This window comes from Parasteatoda tepidariorum, chromosome 2, assembly GCF_043381705.1.
Source record: "Parasteatoda tepidariorum isolate YZ-2023 chromosome 2, CAS_Ptep_4.0, whole genome shotgun sequence".
In the NCBI taxonomy this organism is placed as follows: domain Eukaryota; kingdom Metazoa; phylum Arthropoda; class Arachnida; order Araneae; family Theridiidae; genus Parasteatoda; species Parasteatoda tepidariorum.
Genome location: NC_092205.1, coordinates 63,665,118 through 63,688,488, shown reverse-complemented (window position 1 = coordinate 63,688,488; position 23,371 = coordinate 63,665,118). Strand labels below are relative to the sequence as shown.

Genomic DNA, 23,371 nt, shown 5'->3' with positions numbered 1-23,371 from the left:
AGAAATTCGTACTTTTTTTAAATATCTTATTAACAATGAAGAAATGTATGATGAAAAAAATTAACGATGAAAGTATATGTAATAACAGGATAGTTTTTAAAAAAAAAAGTTTTTTTTTTTTTGGGGGGGGGGGGGAGAGTTATCTTATTAATGTNGGGGGGGGGTAGTTTGTTAGAGGGTTGCACCCCTTTTTATATTATTCTGCCGGCTCCCTTGATCATGTAGTAAAGGATGCATACGTAGAAACTGGTTGCATTAAGGGGAGAAATTCAAATTGGAGTAGTGAGAAAAATGGCACTTTGCCATCGTGCTACAAAAAATGAAGTGTGGGTGTAGAAAAACGTTGTTGTTGTAGTTACGTCGCACTAGGCTGCACAATGGGCTATTGGCGACGGTCTGGGAAAAATCCTTAAGGATGGCACCCCCTCTTTGGTAGTCCGACGACCTGCACGCGAAGTCGACCTGTTTACGGTAGAGCAGTTGAACGAGGATCAATAACCTCACACCCTCGGTCCCTACGCAGACTGATCCAAGTAGTCACCCACCTGCACACTCACAGCAGCCAGTGATGCTTGACTTCGGTGATCTGCTGGAAACCGTGTCTTAACTATCAGCCCACTGTGGGAACAGGAAAAACGTGAATGTTATAGGAAAAGCAGTTGAGAATGATCAGCAATTAAGTAGTTCGCTGCGCTTTAGCTTGATGTAGATATCTTGCTGTGTGCATGATTACTTATTTCAGTGAAGCAATAGGCATCACCAGACTCCGATACTAATTTAACCTTAAAGAACCTATCGGCCGACAGTAGAGTTTATCTTCGCGATAAATGCTTCAACCAAACGGGTTCAAACGCAAATGGCAGCCATTACATTTGCGCGAACGGACGTAAATGCCACTACCGAGAGGTCGATACAAAATCACGCTCTTTGGTCAATGCTACAACAATTTACTACTGCCAGCTTACACGTTGACTGGATCTGGAAACTACTACAGGTCGATGTTCTGTCATTAAAACATTGATCCGTGAACGACATCGCAGAAGTTCTGCAGCCCGCTATCTTGCATCAAATGCTCACGAAGGAGGCAGGAATCGTCACAGTGACTGAACGTTGAGTGGCCCGACGACTGGTACACGGAATTCTGTATACTTCTTTCGTTAGATGGCCCGGCGAACCAGCAAAGCACGTGTTACAGAAGGCGTCTCAATCAGGAATGGTTTCGATTCGCAGATTGCGCACCCTTACATATAGAGTATTATTTCTGGATCGTTCACTCCCAGCACCGAGGGAGTGTTATTTATTATGCCACTGCTTTCCTGATATTTTGGAGGCTTATTAAACATATCCCTTATATCGCAACAGTTATATTATTTATGAAATTAAAAGCAAAATTTATAAGTTAGGGCGATACATCATAAATTATCATTTCGAAAAATAATTTTTTTCGATCGAAAAAATATAAATATCGTAATATAAAATCGAAAAAATATAAATATCGTAAATATACGAAACGTATATCGCAATCATTACCGATAATAAACTGATACATGAGAATACGATATTAACATGAATGATAACTTGCATTAAAAGTACTAGTTTCAGCGCAAGCAATTACTATTCTTTCTTTTTTGAAGTTTCGGTAAAAAATATTCATTACTGTTTTGAAGGGGAAATAAAAATAATGCAATGCAACAACACAATTTTGTGAAATAAATTATTGGGGGAACAAAATTGTTGCCAAACGTAAAAATAATGCAAAATGGAAAAGCATCGCGATATATCATTACATATCGAAAATTCAGGACGGTTTTAATGATAAATGGTCATATTAAGATTTGAAAATCGTCCAGCTCTATTATATCTTCGCTAATAACAAAAGCGGAGCTACGTTCTGTCCAGATTAGAATTTCTACAACGAAGCATTTTTTAAAAAAAATGAAATTGTTGATGTTTTGTAAAGGTTGAAGTTTTTGTTAATGCTTAAAAATTAATGCATCGAAACCAAATCAATTATATAGAACTAACCAATATCATTTTAATTTTTATTTTCAACTTAGTGTACTTGAGAGTTTTCTTTTTATTTAATTTTATCAATAGCATTTCTTAAAATTACAATATTGTTCAGCAAAAGTTGAGTCCAAGCAAATCTATAGCAAAAACATTTTTTGAGCTCTGTTGGCATAGACTTGTTACCACAATATGCATTTATAAAAGAATAATTTATAAAAGTATTATTTTTAGACAATTTTTTTTTTCACTTTAAAATATTTTATTTATAAAAATCTAAATACGAAAGTCTCCGCTTAATTTAATCACAATGATTTTGATAACATTAACAGATTGGTAATGATAAAGGAATAAATAAATAAAAAAAAGAAAAGATAAATTCACCAATTTAAGCCACACAGTTTCAGTTTGAAAATAAAATGCGTAAAAAAAACTAGCTTTATATTAATGTACTGCATAAGTCCTTTAAAATATAAAAAATTATACATAATTTAAAAAAAAATCACTAATTGTCTACACTTTTTCCTCAGCAGTTCATTTATAAATTGTTTGAAGTCATTATGCTTTTTAAAATCATTGGAAAGGTATTGCACTCCATGTTCAAGACGATTGTTGATTCACAGTGACGCTGCAAACTTATATTTTTGGGCGGGCGGAAATTCCTATTTTTCTGATTGAAATTTAGAAAGTATGTAATTTTTTAGTCTCAATAAAAAGAAATATTTTGCTGCTAATATTTTCACTATATGTTATTTTCCCACCAATAATGACTTTATACTTAATTATTCTAATCAATGAGCTGTGATTGTTTAATAGGTAAGGTATTGAGCAGTTGTGAAAAACGGGGGTTCAATTCCCATTTACGGCTTGAAGTCTACTCAGCTTCAGATCGATGGGTACCAGTTTGTATTGGAAGCAAAGTCTTCCTGTGCGTAATGCACAGACCACATTGTCATAATCGGCGATTGCCACATTTTCCGTGAAACTTATGACACACAAAGGGCTGAATGCCTTACTTTTATTCTAATCAATAAATGATGAACCATTTGTTAAATAAACTGATTCACAGTTTAGTTGAGGGTATAACTTTTTTACTATCCTATGAATCAAATAATTTAGTAATCTCCTCAAATGTTAGACAGAAATAAAATAGATAGAAAGAGAATCTTGATTTAAAATGAAAATATATTTTAAATAGTTAAGAAAAACAAAGAAAAAAACAATTACAAAAAAAAAAGTGTGCTGAAGTTATTTAAAATATATTTGTTGTATTTAAAAGAACAATAATAAAAAAGACATGACACATGACTAAGTTTAATTTTTCAAGTTAATCTACATAATTAATAATAATTTAATTAATAAAACCATCATATAAACAGATTAAATAAAAATTATTATTTTTAAAATTACTCTTGATAATTTATATAAATTTTTTTCATCATAGATTCGAAGGGATTTTATAAAAGCCTCGTCCCAATTTAATGGACACATATATATTTTCTTTTATAGTCACTAGAGGGATTATCACTTAAGACATTTTAATTCCAAGGCTTCTTGCTCACTATTCCCCAAAATTTCTGACGCAGTTACTTCGGAGCAAGCATCTCATTCTTTTCTTCTTAATTTTATCTAGTAACCCAATGCTTTGTATCTTGATAGTTTTTTACATTTTATAATTACATTACAAGATACGCCCTCAGCTATTCATTGCTCCCCAATCCACAGAGCTTTACAATTTAATTACTCCAAATGAATTAGAAATTTAAAGAAAGTAAAACGCGTTGATCATGATTAAATGTGTGTTTTTTTAAGTTAAATAAGGGAAAATGAATTTTCGTAAATATGTCGAATAGATAAGCAAAGTTTGTCAAATAGTGAAAAATTTTGGGTCGCTCCAAGGCAGGGCTCGAAAAAACTCAGAAATTTTACCCGTCCCCGAGGACGGAATGTCCAACAATGTACCCATCCTCCTTTGAAACTAACCCGTCGCTTCTAAATAAAAATATTATTTTTTCTTATTTATTACAAACATTTATATAAATTACACAATGAATTAGTAGCTACTAGGATTACATTACGCAGTAATAAAAGAAATATTAGGNGTGAAAACATTTTGGGTCGTTCCAAGCACCCTGCTTTCATTACACTCCTTACTTCAGCATTGTACAAATTTTCTAGTGAATATGAGTTAGAGCTTCTGTTCTTGAAACAAATTTTTCACAGTTGTCATGACGGTTCTTTTTTGTTTGCCACGAATTCTCTTCAAGACTAGCTTTAACGTTTCCTACAATACTTTAAATATTAAAAGTACTAGTATAGCAAACCTTTGTGTTGTCACTTTTTGTTAAATAGGATGCCTGTAATGTTTTTTTCCTCTCCGTTAATTATGGGATACAAGGAGAGTTCCGTGCAAAGAAAAGACACATGCCCCTTTCAATCTATTTCTCTAAATAGTTTTCATCTGTAATTTAATTGACAAGCCTCACTTGCAAAGATAAGTCAACTGAAATGGAAACAGTGCTCTGATAAACTATCTTCCAACACAGAAAAAAAATTATGTGATGGATTTCTTTTTTTTTAAAAAACTTGTTTCTTGCTGAAAATTATCATTGAATTCAAGAAATTTATGTTGCAAAACATCAAGACAAACTAAAGGGATTTTTTACTAAATTTAGCTTCTTTGAGAGTTTAAGATCACATTACCCTTATTCATTTTCTGATGATGCAAAAAAGTTGGTGTCGAAATTAAGAGTAATCTGATTGACCTTGAAACTATGAAATTCCCGTTAAGGGGAACACCCCAACCCCCGGTCGAAAATTCTGCCTTAGTATAATAAGAAAATATGGCCTCGTTTTAAATAATAAAAGACTAATACAGCAAATTAAAAAACATCTGAAGTTTATTAGAGCGAGTCTTATTATTTAATGACTTGTTTTTAATTTTCTCAGAGAAAATATATTTTTTACTGTATATAAACTGTATACTTTATGAATTTTAAACAAAGTTAACAACTACATTTGTTTTAATAATGCTTGGCTTAAGGAATTTTTTCGTAAAAATATTCAAAAAGATAATCATTTGACTTTTTATTATTATTATAACATGTATTGAAATTAGTTTGAAAATGTTCAAATTTTTTTTTAATGCTTGTTATGAACAATTATCTTTCAGTAGGAGGATAGGGAGTTACAAACTGTCTATTCTGGGGCCTCAAGTATGGGCACTCTTGTTGTACTATATTGTAACAACTCTAATAAGATGGATTCAGAAATGAAAATTCTTTACACAAATTTAAAAATTCAATTTTATAAAAATAAACGTTGCAAATTTACAAACTAGACAACAAACTAGATTACAAAAATCTAAAAAGATGAGTTCAAAATATAAAAATACTTAATATACACACAAAAAATTTAAAATAAAAATTTACACGTTCAGAATAACAGATTGGACACACGGTTAAAATTATTTTACATGAAATAGGTATCAAAATATTTCAAGTCACACAATATCTTAAAATATGCCTTTCTTCTATTCACCATCTGCCGTCATATTTATTTGCCTATGCTTGCTGAAAAAAAGAAAATACAAAAAGGTAACATGAAGTAATACAGTAAACGAAAAATTTCCTAGTGAATAAATAATTGCTTAAGTTACTCCCATATATACTTTTAAGAAATACCAATTTAAAAATACTCATTTTAAAGTAAAAATGCATAATTCAACAGATGTATAAAAAAAATTGTATTTTTATCACAGAATTGCACAACTTAACATTCTATACAAATGATTAACTTAGTTTAGTTTAATAAGGTGGAAAGAATCTGTCAACAATAGCAATGATTACTTTTCTTGTGATAAAAGGTAGATATTTGATTGATTTGAACTTTTTATAGTTCTATTTTAGTTTTATGCTGAATTTTAAAATCTATACTATTTATTATAATTAGGGATGCAACGAATAGTAATTTGGCAAAAAAAAAAAAAAAAAAAAAAAAAAANAAAAAAAAAAAAAAAAAAAAAAGTCTGAATACTGAATATTTTACAGCTGAATAGCAATATTTTTTTCTTTTTTTTAAAAAATCAATAAATATTTTTTTAAATAGAAATAAGTTAAGTCATTATTGAAAAACAAAACTTAGCTGTATTGTTGGTAAAGGGTAATGAGAAAAGAACTTTAACAAAAATATTTAGAATAATAAAGATAATTAGATATTAAGATACTTAAAAACATTTAAGATATAAAAATAAAAAATTGACTAACAGCTATCAAAAAAATATCATCTTAATTCTTAAAACAAAACTTTAATGCTAAAAATAATAAAATCTAAAAAGTTAAGTGCAAAATACACTTTCACTAAAAATACTTGAAATTTGAGCAAGAAAGCAAATGTAAGTAGGAAGCATATATCCTTATAATATAACGTTTCAGTAAAAAATTTTAATGTACAAATTTTTCAATATTGTATGAATGCTGACCTTAATGAGTGATTTGAATGTCATGCAAATGCGATCCTCGATGTATGACTTTTAAATAACGTGAATATGAATAGCTATGAGTAATTTTAAATCCCATACAGATCACTATGTGCGATTTTAAATTGTAAGAATATGAATCGCAATGTGCGATTTAAAATCGCGTTAATACAAATCTCGGTCTAATTTTAAATAGCAAGAATGTAATTTACATTAATAAGAAAAAGCATAAAAAATTAATTTTTTCAGGAATTCGAAAAAAAAACGGAACTTTTTTTGAAAAATAAAAAAAATCAGAAAAACATCCCTGAATAATAGAATTTCATAAGAATGGAACTCACAAGCCTTCAACTCATTGCATTCTTTTACAGTCTTCTCTAGTTTTTCCTTCAAAGCATCTATAGTTTCATAAAGCTTCAGTTTATCTCTATTTTCGGAGAGCTCTAGCTTCTTAAAATCTTCACTGAGCTCCTCAGCCTGAAAAAAAAAGAACTTTTTTAATACAAGTAAAACTTTGAAACACCAGGAGTTCCAAAAATGAACAATGGTTCGAAAAATCATTACAAAACTTGTCACCAGAGATTGTCACTGAACATACTCACTAAATAATGTTCTCAAAACAATAAACCATGATTTGCTGCAACATATTGAAACTTGAGGAGGACAAAATTAAAATGCCAGTGGAAACATTGTTTTGTACTATTTTTCAATCAGCAGTGTGCTCAGTTGACTTTGTAACTAATTTTTTAAATTTGATGAGACAAATATCCTGATTTAAGCTGAACACAGAAACTTATGTTTCTATCTTGACATATTTGGGCTACCCAGTAAAAACATAAGTTTATGTGCTAATAACTATAATTTTTTTTTTTTGTATTAGGTTTCTAATTTTATAACTGGCATAATAACAATCAGTGACATTAAAAATTTGTGTTTTTATTAAAAAGGAATAGGAATAAAGTTAAAGTTTCATGCACAGAAATACTGACACAAACGAAAGTAAAAATACTTAACTAAAACAAAATGCATGGAGGTAATGTTTATAAAGAAATAGGGAGAAATATAAGAATTTTAAATTATGAACTTATTAAATTTGAAAACTCAAAATAATTAATCCCTATAATAAGGAAAAAATTTACGCAGTGGAAGTTTTTTTTAGTTTTTATTTTACAATAGCTAGCATATTCTTTTCAAGGTGTAGCTCAAAATCAGAATTGATGCTATCACTTAAAATTGAACTTATAGTTTCCTGTATAAAGATTAAAATTCTTTGATTTGTTAAATGCGTTGAATAGCTTTGTTCTATAAAAGCTTTATTCTAGCAATTCTTCATTAAATTTCATTAGTTGATTTTGGTGATATTTAATTATTTATTTGTAATGTATTATTTGGTAAAAAAAGTCGAAGCACTAGTCACTAACCTATACAACAGCTTTAAAAACAGTGGTCTTCTTTGACATTGTTCATTTGAATAAATAAACGAAAAACTCGTATGATAGTTGCAGTAACAATATCACCGAAAATAGAACATTTTGAGAAGTGTCACAGCATTTGAACTCTTAAGAAGTTTTGATCTTTGGAATTTGGTTAATAGCAACTGCCTTTTTTTCTTTAGCAAAAGGTTGTGAATGGTTTTGAAGTAGCTTAAAAGTTACTTAAGATGACAAAACATTTTAGTTGGGGATAAAATTTAAATTATAGAAGAAACCAGAATAAATTGGTTAACAAATAATTTTTGTTCTTTTTTACAAGATTAGTATTGGTTTGAAAAAATGTTCTAATGATTATTTTTGTTTTATATATTAAGTGGACTAATTTAAACGCGAGGCTGGGGTATGCTCTCTTCAATGGTGCATGTTGAACAATGCATTTTCCAAAATGCATAGATTAATAATAGAATAAGTCAAGTGTTCCCATTAAAAATTACCATATATGTGACGTACCCAAAGGCAAACATAGCTTTTGTGACTTGCACATTGATGCTTCAAAAACTATATGTGATTTCACAAATGAGTATATGTGACTGTCGCAATTTTGTTGTGCTGTGTTAACAAAGCTATCTGGGAAGGTACACTTGATTGATTTGTGCAATTGCAATAAAATATTTATAAATAAAGAATCATCATACCTCTTCATCAAGCATTTTGTTTTCCTCTTCAAGAGTTCTGATTCTTTGATTGAGTTCTAATTCTGATTTTACTTTTTCTTTTTCTAATGAATTGATTTTTTCAGCTTGAACTTTGAGTTTTTTTTCTAAATCATCAATAATCTCTTGTAAGGACTTTTGTATTTTGATTGCTTCTTGTTCCCAACGATGAGCAGAAACTCTCACAAGCTTAAATTTCCATTTCGGAACAAAATCTTCACTGTTCTAAAATAAAATAAAATAGAAACTATTATAGTTAAATAAATTCTAGAATAAAAAAGGTTGATAAAATATTTAATTAAAAATTAACTTAACTAGTACATTAACTATGGACACAAATATATACAGGGGTCTGTCCAGACATTTTGTGAAAGGTCATGTTTTTGTAAAATTGTGAAAAAACTAGTCATATTTTGTGAATATAAAATAAGCCTTAAGTCACATTCTTCCAACCAGGGTCCTGCTTTTGTGAATTTGTGTAAATAGGGTCCTGTTATTGCAAAAATTGCTAAAAATCTTTTCAAGGAGTTTTTCAATTGTAAATAGATACAAGATTCTGCTCAACAATTGCTACTATTAAATTAGAGATGCAACATACAAATATTTGGTATTTAGCCTATACTGCTCAACACAGAATATTCATTTCGGATGAANGCCATCTACAGACAAATAACCTATCTTTAAAAGTATTGAAAAAAACCTATAATAAATTTCAATTTATTACAACTGTCGTAATTTTGTTGTGCTGTCTTAACAAAGCTATCTGGTTAGGTACACTTGATTGATTTGTGCAATTGCAATAAAATATTTATAAATAAAGAGTCATCATACCTCTTCATCAAGCATTTTGTTTTCCTCTTCAAGAGTTCTGATTCTTTGATTGAGTTCTAATTCTGATTTTACTTTTTCTTTTTCTAATGAATCGATTTTTTCAGCATGAACTTTGAGTTTTTTTTCTAAATTATCAATAATCTCTTGTAAGGACTTCTGTATTTTGATTGCTTCTTGTTCCCAACGATGAGCAGAAACTCTTACCAGCTTAAATTTCCATTTCGGAACAAAATCTTCACTGTTCTAAAATAAAAATTATTGTTAAATTCTAGAATAAAAAGTTTGATTAAGTATTTAATTAAAAATTAACTTAACTAGTACATTAACTATGGACACAAATATATACATTTTGTGAATAAAAAAATAATAAGCATTAAGTCACATTCTTTCAACCAGGGTCCCGCTTTTGTGAATTTGTGTAAATAGGGTCCTGTTATTGCAAAAATTGCTAAAAACCTTTTCAAGGAGTTTTTTTAATTGTAAATAGATACAAGATTCTGCTCAACAATAGCTACTATTAAATTAGAGATGCAACATACAAATATTCATTTCGAAAGAATAATGGAAACAAAATCACTCACATTTTTAATAATTTCAATGGCTTATTTTAAATAACACAACTTAGTAATATATCACTTTTATTGTGTTACGCATTAAGTAAACTTAAAGAGTTATTTATTTACAAAAAAAATTATGATTTAATATTAATAAGAATGCACACACGATGTTTGTAAAAGTAGATATATTTTCTTAGAATACTACATTTAAAATTTAAACTTAGGGAAACTTAGTTTGTTTCGAACTGTTAATTCAATACAATCATCACATAGACTAAAATATGTAAAAATTACAAATCTGGAAAATTCATTAAGTACAAAAAAAAAAAAAAAAAAAAATTAAAAAAAAAAAANAAAAAAAAAAAAAAAAAAAATTTGGATTAAAAAATATCCCATCCAATTCAAAATTAAATATTTATTAGTGAATGGGATCAATATTTGTTTATCAAATAATTAAGAAATTTTTTTGCAAAAAAAAAAAAAAAAAAAAAAAAAAAAAAAAAAAAAAAAAAAAAAAAAAAAAAAAAANAAAAAAAACATACTTTGTGGATAGTTTAGATTTTGAGGAAAAATTACGTTTCCCCTCGACCTTTGGTTCAAATTTCAATTTCTCACGTATTTCCAGGGGCATATGAGCCTCGATATACATATATATACTTTCTAATTCACTTAAAGCTGCAATTTTAAGCTTAAAATAATAACTTGTTTGAGACACATACATTGCTTTTTGATTAGCTTTAATGAAATCTTTAAAAATTAGAATTTATCTATGCGCGCAAAAAGCAAATAACCTTGACAAAATCTTATATTAATTACAGAGATATAATAAACTAAATCTAAACTAAGAATTTAAAACATTTATTTCAGATAAATTAATTACCTGATAAATGCTTTAGTGCATGAGAAAGTAATGTAAAATATAATATTCTTTAAATCATTGTTTCAGTGATAAAGAGAATTTTTTAAAAAAAATAAAATTTTTTCATTATTGATAGCCTACATTAAGGACTAAAAACGGCATGGTAGCTCAAAAACTTCAAAAATTTGATGACCATTGCACTAAGGGATATTCACATCATAGTAATTTTATAAGAAAATTAAATTTGTTGCAAACATTGTCATACAAATTCTACAAACTTCTTATTTGCTCATAAGCTTGAAAATCATTCCTTGAGGCTATACAAAACGGCATCTTAAATATCCCACAACAATGTTTAAACATTTTGTCCTAAAAGCAGTTTTTTTTTTCAATAAGAAAATATAATTTATAAATATTTAAAATCCCAAAATTGCTAATGTAAACTGAAACATTCTAAAAGCATCATAAGTTTAAAAGCGAAAAGTAATAAAAAGAAAAACAATGGCTTTAATAAAATCAATAAATATACCCCTTGAGATTCACTGGTAGATGCTTTTGATAATGCCTGATCCAACTTGGATTTAAGATCCTTGCAATTATCTGCTTGCTTCAGAATAATTGTTTTCAGAGCAGAGAAGTAATTTTCTAAAAGTTCTTGAGTTTGTTGCAGATCTTTAATAACTTGCTCATGTGAAACTCCAGCTCTTTCTATTAGATTTTCCCTCAATGTTTCATTGAAGGTAACATCGACAATATTGTCTGCAAAATGAAGGGTTTTAGGACTATCACTGTCGGAGAAAGAGTCAACAAATTGACCCATATAGTTAACAGAATTAGAGATAGCGCAAATCTTGAGTTTTACCTCTTCTATGTTCAAAAGATAATTTTTGAAGAATGATTTTAAATTATCACAAAAACTTTTAGAGAGTTCTTCAATATTAGAAGAATCAGAACTTTGACTGAAGAGTTTTTTTATAGAGTTTAAGTCATTTTCAATCTGTTCAATTGATTTAGAACCAGAAAAATCTTTAACTATTTCTTCAATTAAATTGAAAATATTTTCGGTAAATTTAACTTTATGTGAAACTTGTTTCATTTCTTCATTTTCAGAAATAATTGACATTCCTCTCCTCTTTTCTAAAAGAGCACTGTTTTCAGTAGATAATTTAGAATATTTTGATTCTAGTTCTTTCAATGAACAAGTTGCAGTGCGAATATGATCTTTCAAATCCAAAATTGCTTGTTTACTAACTGATTCATTTTCTAGCAATTTCGTATTTTGATTTTTCATTACTTGTGTTTGATTTTTCATTATTTGCATTTGATGTTCCATTTGAGATATTTTTTCTTCTAAAGATGAATTTAAGCTGCTAATTGTTTCTTTTTGAACTTGAATTGCATTTTCAGCAGATCTGTGCAACTCTGACTCATTCAGCAATGCAATTTTTTTTATTTCTAACTGTTTATTCAATTCCGAATTGGCCTGGTTTTGCAATTCTAAATCTTCAGTTAGTTTAACAACATCTAGTTTTAGAGAATCAATTTTATTTTTCAATTCATCTCTTTCATTTCCTACTTCTTTCAATGCGTCTTGTAGCAATATATTTTCACTTGCAGTATCCTGGACTTTTTTTTCTAAGCAAGATACATTTTCTGACATTATTTTTGAATGTGACCTTAAGTTCTGCAACTCATTTAATTCTTCAGAATCATGCACATTATTAGATTCAATTTCATTATTTCTTTCTTGAAGCACCTGTATAATATGATCTTTTTCTTTCAAACTATGATTCTTTGCAAGAAGTGTGTCCTCATGCTCTCGTTGCAAGATTTTCAGCGTATTCACATCGTTTTTCAAAGCATCATTTACAACCTGGAGTTGTTTCAGCTTCTCCTCAAATTCTGTTTTCTCTTTTTCCAACTGCAGTAGTTTACTTGATAACTGTGAAGAGGATTTTTTCTCATTTTCATACAAATCCTTATATGTTATTGCATCTGACTTTTGAACTTCATGATCTTGCTGCAAATTTTTAAAAGTGGCTAAGTCTTGTTCTAAACCTTCATTTACAATCTGGAGATTTTTAAAATTTTGTTCCAGTTCCATTTTTTCTATTTCAAGTTGTTCTACATTGCTCATAAGCTCGGATAGGGACTTTTTCTCAATTTCATACATATCTTTCCATGTTGATGCATTTAACTTCTGAGTTTCATGCTCTTGTTGTAAAGCTATCAGATTGTTTACCTCTTGTTTTAAATCATCATTTACAATCTGAAGTTGTTGAACTTTTTCTTCTAAATCTACTTCAAGTTGTTGTACCTTGCTTGTAAGCTCCGAGGCAGATTTTTTCTCAGCTTCATACTTATTTTTCCAGTTTGATATAGTCGATTGACAAGTTTGGTGTTCTTGCTGAAGTTTCTTCAAATTAATCAAATCATCTTCCATATCACTGTTTAAGATCTCAATTTGTACTAACTTTTCTTCCAATTCTAATTTTTCAATTTCAAGTTGCTCGATCTTACTCAAAACTTCGGATGTATGCTTTTTTTCAGCTTCATACATATTTTTCCAGTTTGATTCAGCAAGTTGACAAGTCTGAAGTTCTTGCTGAATTTTTAGAACAGTCTCATTCTGTTCCGCATCATCGTTTAGAATTTCAAATTGGACAAACTTTTCTTTTAATTCTACTTTTTCAAGTTCAAGTTGCTGTATTTTACTCATAAGTTCTGATTTGGACATTTTTTCAGTTTCATACATATGTTTCCAGGTTTCTATATCCAGATTTTTCTTCGACAACTCTAACGATAATTTGTTAACTTCATCCTCAAGTTTTTGTTTTGAAACAGAAAGAGTCTGGATCTGCTGTTCTGTTTTCTCAATATCTAAATTTAAAGCATCATTAGATTTTTCAAGAGCTTTTAATTTTTGTTGCAAATCAATTATTAGTTTTTCCTTTTCACCAATTAAAACAGGCTCATGGGATTCAGTTATTTCATACTTTCTTATTTTACTTTCCAGTTTTGCAACTTCATTTTCATAAACTTTAGATTGCAAACGAGCGTCTTCTAAAATTTCTTTTTGACTTTTTATTGTTTCCTGTAATGTTTTGATATTTTCTTCTTTGGAGGCTATCTCTAGTTTAAGCACTTCAAAAGCTTGCACTTTTTCTTTATACTGCTCAACAAAAACAGCAAACTCAGTCTCATCTGCTTCAAGTTTCTGAAATTCATCATTTGTTTGATAAGAAGTTTCAGAACTATAACCAGCAGTTTCTTGAAATACTATCTTTATTAGTTCTTGTTTTTCATTCTTCATCTTACCGTACTGCTCAATAAGTTTATTAATCCATGAAGCAAAAGTTTCAGCTGAAAGTATTGTATCATTTGAATGGGCAATTTCCCCATCCTGCTTAATACAATTTTCACACAAGCAAGTTTTCGAAAAAAATTCAGAACTGAATACCCTTTCAGAACTTGAATCAATAGATTTTTTTATAAAATGATCAAACATTTTTCCTACTTCAATAATTGCATCCTGCAATTGACATTTATGCACGAAAGTATCACTTAGATCCTGCTCAATTTCTTCAATTGTAGAATTTAATGACTTTTGTTTTTCTTTTTCTTTACTTATAACAAGCTCTAAAGCTGATTTTTCCTTTTTAAGAACTGAACAATTTAAGCATGATTCATTTTTACATGCAGTATTTTCTACTTTCAGATCCAATGAATCTTTTTCTTTCTCAATAATCGAAGTATTTACGCATGCTTTGCTTTTACTTGCATTATTTTCCACTTCCACCTGTTTCATACAAAAATTTTTTGAATCAATTCCTATAAGGCAAGGATTTTCTTTAATGTTTATACAAGATAAGGATTTGAGACAATGATTTAGGAAATCTCTAAAGCTTGCCCATTGCTTGAGTTCATTTAAAATTTCAACTCCTCTAGTTTGATTGTATTTATGAAAAAGTAAAAATGTAACTGATTGCAAAACTTCAGGATTAAAGTTCTCAGAGTCAAAAAAATTAACTGCATCATCATTTGAAATAGCATAAAAGTCCAAAATTTTTGAAACTTCTTTAAGACTTAGTTTTTGTAAGACATCTTTAATTTGCTTTTCATCAGTTGAATCCCACATGAAATATTGATTTTCTTGATAAGTGGGACTAGAGTTTCTCTTTGAGAAATAGCTGCTAATTTTATATTCATACAGAATATATTTTGTATCGAAAGTAATCGCAATGTGATGATTACTGGAGTTTATGTTACCTTGGCTTTCTAAGAATGAGACAGGCTGTTCCAAATTTTGCAAACATTTCTGAATTTTCTGGGTTGTGCACTCCAAAATATGTACACTATTTACGCACAACATCTTTAAAATATTGTTAAATAAATTATCAGTAACAATACTTTCTAACTGAATATCAGAAATGCAATTAGACTGTGAGGAAATGGAAAGGAAATTCAGTTGCTCTGATACTGATTTCATTTTTGAAATGCTGAGAATAAAATTCAAGATAGCTTTTTGCTCCTGCAGCAGAAGGAATATTCTATTTAAGGATGAGACATTCATTTCAGATTTTTCTAAATCCTCGCCATTTAAGAGATGATAAGCCCATAAAAACTGAAAAGAAAATATTTTGTTTTAAAAAAAAACAACACATAATAGAATACTTATAAAATAACAATGTTAAAAAAAACATTAAAAATGAAAGAAAAATGATTCTATCTCTTTCATAAATATAGTTGATGAGTCACCAAATAAAAACTGAAGAACTATGCAGAATTTTTCAATTTTTTGTTTTGATTCTCACTCCTACAAAAAAGATCATTATATGAAAACAAGAAAATATTCTTAGGTTCGTTGGAAAAGCAAATTATGTAGAAGAAACAAAAAATATCACTTAAAAATAAATCAGAACATTCTAGATCTGCAATATTGACTTATTTTAAATCTCGATTTACAACAAACAGCATGTTTGGAAATTTCCTAAATCACGAGGCACATTCTAAAAGTAAAAACTGTTTTACTCTGCTGCTCCCATAAGGACTGTATCAGGGGCGTACACATAATTTTTTTCAAGGGGGGTGTTCATAATTTTTTGAAACTACTAAAAGAAATTTGAGTCTGTAATAAAGCACTATTATTTCCCTAATTTGGACAGCTGGACAATTTCGACTTTTTGACAACATTTAACCAACATTGTTAAGTTAAATTTTGATTTGATTTTTTAAGTTTAAGAACATAATGTAATATCTTCTGAAAAAAGTCCAATGTCATATGGGTGGGAAGTAACACTTTGAGGGCCACTTTCACATTCATCAGATTTTGTTATGCTAGAAACGTTTTCTTCAACGGAAGTATCACATTTCTGTACAACAGAAAAACTTACATTGGTACTAGATGCTGTCACCTCACTAAGTTCAGGTCGTGATTTTTTCTCAAAGTAATTAAAAATTGTTAAATTCTTGCCTTTTGACATCCTAAAGATCCAAGAACAGCAAATATATATATATCACGTGATTTTGGTTTCAAAAGTACAACCCTATTACAGTAAATGTTTTTTCTGTATTCTGAGAAATACCATGAGAAAAAAAAGTAGGCATAAGGCACATAAAAATATATAGTCTTACAAAATAATAGCTCGCATAATTTCTACTAAAATTTTTATTTTTGCCATTTTGTCCGAGCTCAAGGGGGTGTTTAAACCCCTAAACCCCTCCCTTGCGTACGCCACTGGACTATATCACAGTTCCCTGCATGCACACACACCTCAGATTGTCTACCCACTGACGACATTACAGCCAGGTTGTGTAGCTTTTACATGCAGTGGCAGATCCAGCAGGGGGGTCATAGGGGTCATGACACCCCCCCCAATTGAAACAAAAAATATTTTTTAATAGTTTACAAAAGAAATAAAATATTTTAAAATTATTTAAGAGGGCATGTACACCTAGGTAGGTCGAAAAAATCGATTTTTTCCGTATCTAATGTTCTTCACTGTTTCAAGAATCATAATCCAAAAGATTAACAGGTTTCAGGTAATGCTTCAACAGGTTTAACCAAAGCTAAAAAATACATTACATTTATTACTTAAAGATTTTGAATACTTGAATTACTTATGTATTGTTCTATTGTTCATTATGAAAAAAATAAATGAGAAGACTAGCATTAAAAACCCCAGTTTAAAAAACAAAACAAAAAACAGTTGTGTGTGTGTGTGGGGACCAGAGTCCGTGACACCCTCCCCAGGAAAAATTTCTGGATCTGCCCCTGTTTACATGCTTCATTAGTGAGCCTTCAAAGTTTTTTAAGATGATTGTAGAAGATGAAGTGCCTTCTCAAAGATGGTTACTGAACACAAAGAATGTTGGGCCACCAAAAATATATTATCAACTTTATAACAGATTTATGGTGAAAATGTAATGAGTAATGGAAGAGTGAGAAATTAGTTTCGATAATTCTACAATGAATGGAGCGATATTCATGACAAAGCACCGAGTAGGCAAAGGTTCTGTAGTTAAGAATGGTTAAGTTGCAAGAGTGAATGAGAAATTCGTGAAAGCAGACAGTTCACACTAATGCTTTGTGATGGGTTTCCACAAAGTTTTGGTTTTGCACAAGATTATCACAAGTCAATGACAAAGATTATGTTCAGCAGCAGCTGTCTCTAGTGGCAGAATCTTTTTGTGAAGTTGTGGCAAATATGCAGAAAAAGTTTCCAAAATGTTCTTTCAAGCAAAAATAATTACTTTCTGTACATGCCTTGTACTAAACAATAACATGCCAAAGCACTAAATAAAAACACACAAGTATCTTGGAGTGATAAGCTCAAATAAACTATGTATTTAATGATTGAAAAATAAATAAGTTTAACTTTTCAATCAATTCTCTAACTGCTTAAAATTTAGGTAACAAGTTTTTAAATGAATGTACCAGAAAATATTTACTCTGACTTAATTTCCCTGATTTCTTTATTTTGTAACTAATATTTCTGATTTCTTTTTATTGCATTTAAATGCGTTTTGTTGAATGTAATGATCATTATCATTAAATAGGACCATTGAAATTGTCTTTTTTTTATCATGATATTTGAAAAAGTTCTTTGAAAAATACTGACTTAAGATTGGGTATCTAGGTTCAAAAGAACACTTTTTAATGTAATAAAAGGTAAAAACAAAAAATTAGTTACTAAATAAAAATTCTTATTATAATAGTTCAAAAAGTATACATGAAAGAATTCCTTTTTTTTTTTGTTGCTAAATAGGGACTTATAAACATCTTTTAAAAGTTTGGATTCTGTTTACATGTCTAAAATTTTAATTATAATATTTGTTAAATTTATCACCATGCTTTCTACATTTTGTTTATTTACAAAGAATAAAGATCAAACTCATTAAAATACAATGGAAAGATTAAAAATAGCACTTAAAAACAATTAAATTTATAACAAAAAATATTTTCTTCCAGTAGTAGGACATTTAAAAATATGTAAGTAAGTTAATAATTAAAATAAAATTATTTGAAATTTACCTTATACTTGTTGAAACTAGTCATCACACTATTTTCCAATGAGTGAACGCAGTTCAGATCACTAAGTGCCCAAATTTTAACATCAACCAGTTCTCCATTAGCAAATTCGTTGGCCTTAAAAAAAAAGGGAACAATTTAAAGAGTTAAATATAGGGTGTAAAAGTAAAATTCCTGAACTGGCTAGACTGTACCAAATGTAAATATTACAGACTCAAGATACTGGGTGTCCTAAAAATAGCTGATAATTTGAAAATCTAAATAGATAAAAGCGGAAGGAGATAAAAATGTATGGTTTCTACACTCTGCTAAGGAAACTACATATTTATTCTTTTGAACTTTATTAATTAGTTACTAGTTTATCAAGAGATGATGCTGTTGAGAACATAAAACACTGTTTTCAAAATAACTTATTTTCAGAAACAGTATTCTGAAAGTAAAAGATTAATAGATGCCTGGACATATATTTTAATTAAAATGGTTTGACAGATAACAGAAAACATAGTTTTATAGTTTCTCCCATTGACATCACTATCTGTTGATAAACTTTGCTATAATTTTAAAATTTGGGAAATAAAATACCTAGTTTCCTACGCAAAAGGGAAGAATCCCTACATTTTTAATTGAAAAAAGAGTAAAGATTACCGACATATTTTAGAGTAATGGGAAATATATTTACCAGAAGCAGACAAATTTCTCAAGGTTATTAATTTAATAAATCTGAAAGTTAAGATTCCTTTGTTGTTTAAAAGTTAGAGGGACCAACATACCAAACTAGCAATCAATAATCAGAAGTACAATGACACAGAAATATATTCAGTTAGCATTTAGGAAATTTAAATGAGTGCAATTTTAAGGAATATATACTACCTAATTTTATAAAGGTATAAAATATTTATAAAATTATGCGTCAATTTACAATTAAAAAATAGCATTTAATTTAAAAAAAAGTTACATTCAGAGGAAGGCGCTATATTAAAATTAGTTAAAAAGAATATGTTAGATTACTGCCACTGATGAATATAAATGAGAGATTTATACTATTTTAAACAGGGACCCACTTTTCAGTTTTGAATGTCCTGCATCCTAAGGACCTGTAGTTTCTAAAATCTAGCATAATCACTGTAAACTTTATAATTATATAACTATCTTAAAATATTTTAAAACAAATTATTGTATTATACTACAAATCACACATTGTAACAACAAAAATATACAATGCAATGTAATTACAAAACAGCACGTTAAATTACATAATCAAATAATGTTAGGAATGTACGAAACAATTCTAACATAGTACGCTAAAGGCATTTATCAATAAATATTTTTTAATACAAATTGTATTTTTACTTAACTAATCATAAAATCAATTTATAAAAAAAATTAAGAATTTTAAACTGTATATTTTTATTTACTAATAACTGAGTTTTCATTTTGAAATCAATGATTAATATTATAAAATTTTAAAAAATTTTATTAAGTGGTAAACAGTTTCAAAGTATTTTTTTTTTTTTTTTTGAGCTGAAAATAAAATCCAAACTGACAAGTTACCTTCTAAAAATCAAAACTTGCAAGTTTAAAAATAAATGGTATAGCTAAGGTTTATAAATATATATATTGATAGCTTAGTAATTTAGGAATTATAAATTTATGGAGTGAAAAACTAGATATTTAATTGCTAAATAAAGCAAAAAAACAGAATTAAAAAAATATTTAATTCAAAAATTTTTTTGCAAAGGAATAAATTTTGAATATTTTATAAACTAATTGGATAATCCTATCTTTAAACAGAATATTCAGTAAAATGAAAATAATAAGTACATATATTTCATCTAGATACAAGTATACATATTTATTCAGGAAAATAAATTATTTTAAGTTATATAGATTTTAAAATTCTGTACAAAACATATTCTGTAATAAAAAACATAAAAGTACAGTGGAACCCCGATTTTACGTTGTCCATTTCGTACATTATCCCGCTTCTTGCGTCATTTTCTGCTGATCCGTGAAAATTGCCTATACCGATAATGTTAAAAAATCCCGGATTTTGCGTTATCCCTTTTATGAAAACCTGCTTGATGCGTTTTTCTACCAGCAAGTCAAATTAATTTTTTTTTATTCTACAACTCTCACACAAACTTTTTTCTAATTTTTTGAACAAGAAAAACTTGCTTTTCAGCTGTATGGAGCAATTCTTGCATTCTTTCTGTTCCATTTGTCAATAGGGGGGTAGGTAACAAACATAAAAACTCTAAAACAATTTTTATTTGCAAATGTAAATCAAGAAGCAAATTTGCAATAAAATGTTAGTATTGAACGAGTTGTAGATGAAATTGTAGCTAAAAACAAAGAGGAAGTGAAGATTACTAATCTTTTCCATTAATTTAACTAGTAGGTGTCAATTTTTAAAAATATGCATAGATTTTTCTTAATCCCGATTTTACGTTATTCCGCTTCAAGCGTTTTTTATCGCTAGTCCGACCGAAAACGTAAAATCGGGGTTTCACTGTATTATGAATGGCCAAAATCAAGAGAATGTCGACTTTCACCAGTGAATGTCAATAATCACAAAGTCGCTTTGGTGAACGTCCAAAATATTTGTTATATCCAAAGTGATATTAATTTATTCCCTGATATTATATTTATTCGACATTTTAATATCTATTGAGGAGAGATTAAGAGAAACACCAGTGTTCGGAATACCGGTTAAATGCATACTGATCAGTGGCACTTGACCTTAAAAAAAATTGCAGGGCATACCGGACAGTGGTACTGAACCTCACAAAAACATCGTTGTAGAGTATACCGGACAGTGGTACTGAACCTCACAAAAACATCGTTGTAGAGTATACCGGGCAGTTTTACTGAACCTCACAAAAACATCGTTGTAGGGTATCCCGGGCAGTGGTACTGAACCTCANAGCAAATGTATTGGTCAATTTTAATTTAAGTTTTTTCCAGAGTTGAAATAGATTTCTTCCAGACAAAATTTCAATCTGAATAAATTAAAATGTCAAAAACAAATTTTATTTCTTCCATTAAGTAAAAATATTTGACAACTTTCATTCATCCAAATAGAATAATCCAGAATTGGTTTGGATTATTCCATTATTGGATTTCCCATTTTACAACATCCATTAAAATGAAACTTAAAATTCTATTAGAAATATATATGGTGAAGCTCATTCATATTTCTTTTCTAAAATAGTTGAGACACTCAAGATATCTATAGTAAAATATGATAGTTTTTTCAAACCATTTAACAATAAACAATTTCTCATAGTGACTACAAGATATAAGTATTATCTTTTAAGACTTACAACTGATAATTAAACTTAAATTCTTACAACTGATTTTCAGACACAATATTGTAAACATTTACAACAATTGTCTGATCAATGCCTAAGTTTGTTTAGGTTCACATACTTTCTTAAAGGATATATAAATACAGTTATTCAGCTAAACATTAAAAATTTTCAATAGGAATATTAGAACAATCAATGCTTTTAATTAGGACTTATCAAACACCTGCATATTATTAAGGAAAAGCAACAATGCAATATGATGTCCAAAATTATGCTTATTTTCTCGTTTAGTTATTATTAAAAATTAATTTTTTAGTGAGATACTCAAAATTTGGTTATTAATTTTTCCAATAGAGCATTTTTTTTGCACTGGTCTTAACGTGTCCCGGTGGACTTGCAATAACTTATATTTTTCTTAGTTTTCTGGCTTTTGGCATATTTGATGCATTAGTGTACAGAAACTAAATTACTGTAAACACTTATTTATTCAGAATTTTTTCAAAAAGGACCACTAATTTTAAACTTAAACACATAGATTTATAGTACCTTAGGTCGTTGGATGATGAAATGTTCATTTCCAAATTTCTCAATTTCAGTAGTTTTAAGCTTCAACTCTTCCTTAAGTGTAGTAATATGATCTTTTAGTTCTGCCGTTTCTCCTTCCAGATTCAATACCTTTTCTGTTTCAATGTTGGACTGTGAAATAAGGTTTATTTTTTCTTCTTCTAGCAAAGATATCTTAGTTTTGAACGTTATCTCATTTTTAATCAAATCACTCAGCTTACATTGAGTTGATTCACATAAAGAAGTTAATGATTGTAGTTTGGTATTCAGACAATCCTAAATTAAGTAATAAAAAATCAAAACAAATTAAAGAAATTTTTTAAATTCAAATATAAATATTTACTAATGTTCAAATTAATAGATGAAATTAAACATGACTTAGCATTTTAAATACTTAGGATGTTATTTAATACCCTCTAGATATGAAAACTGAACAATCTCTTCTAGCTGTGCATGAATGTACAGATGTTTATTGTAATTTTAAGAACATCTAAAAATGGTACTAAATTATTTTTACAACATACATTATAAAATACACATGATAAAGACAGACAAGTATTTAAAGAAATTTTGGTACATCTCAAAAAATAGAAACGAGCCATCAAAATCTTAGCTAAAAAGGCATTTTGTCTCAGGTAAAAGAGCGTATTTGTATAATTTTTTTAGAATTAGTCAACTAGACTTCAAACAACATAATTTACAAACATTAACATAATGAATTAGAATTTGCACATTAAATGAAAAATGATTAATTAAAAAAAAATTCCCTTGGAATTCACAAAATTTCAAAAAAGAAAATTATCAATGTAAAATAATATCCTAAAAAACTAGAAAGCAATTTTAAAGAACATTTTAAAAAATAAATTCATAGTGCCTATATGTTTCAATTTGATGCATACAATGAGATGTCTATTTTTGGAAATCCTCCCCTCCCCACACACACAGAGGGGAGGAAGCTGCAATACAGATTATATTGAGATGCTGCTGGAGGTAATCATGACCTATCAATAAATGCAGATCAAAAAGGGGACAAATAAGACAGGAAATTTTATCCCCGCAATTATGAACATTGAAGGTAAAAATAATAATTA

The 23,371-nt window shown here is 28.6% G+C and overlaps 2 protein-coding genes across 7 annotated transcripts in view; both read right to left on the bottom strand.

Moving 5' to 3' along the window:
* Positions 1–5,294: 5,294 nt before the first annotated feature.
* On the bottom strand, positions 5,295–8,994 carry LOC139424847 (moesin-like). Its single transcript, XM_071188456.1, has 4 exons — positions 8,977–8,994; positions 8,613–8,855; positions 6,826–6,961; positions 5,295–5,579 (listed from the first exon to the last, which is right to left on the bottom strand). Exons 1-4 carry the CDS (start codon positions 8,992–8,994, stop codon positions 5,563–5,565), a joined length of 414 nt encoding a protein of 137 aa, XP_071044557.1. The 3' UTR covers positions 5,295–5,562.
* Positions 8,995–9,440: 446 nt separating this feature from the next.
* The window catches only part of LOC107455372 (uncharacterized), a 58,703-nt gene continuing 44,772 nt past the window's right edge, over positions 9,441–23,371 (bottom strand). For all 6 annotated transcript variants that reach the window (XM_043045409.2, XM_043045415.2, XM_043045433.2 and 3 more), the window contains 4 exons: positions 22,263–22,556; positions 18,412–18,525; positions 11,407–15,501; positions 9,441–9,704 (listed from right to left, as the gene is read on the bottom strand). In XM_043045409.2, the coding sequence (XP_042901343.2) occupies positions 9,456–9,704; positions 11,407–15,501; positions 18,412–18,525; positions 22,263–22,556 (4,752 nt within the window). In that variant the 3' untranslated portion in view covers positions 9,441–9,455. The remainder of the gene's footprint in view (positions 9,705–11,406; positions 15,502–18,411; positions 18,526–22,262; positions 22,557–23,371) is intronic.

Excerpts from the sequence above, each read along its gene's own strand:
- LOC139424847 (XM_071188456.1), bottom strand. Across the intron at positions 6,962-8,612 it reads ACAAAATGCTTGATGAAGAG|GCTGAGGAGCTCAGTGAAGA; the intron begins GTATGATGATTC and ends TTTTTTTTTCAG.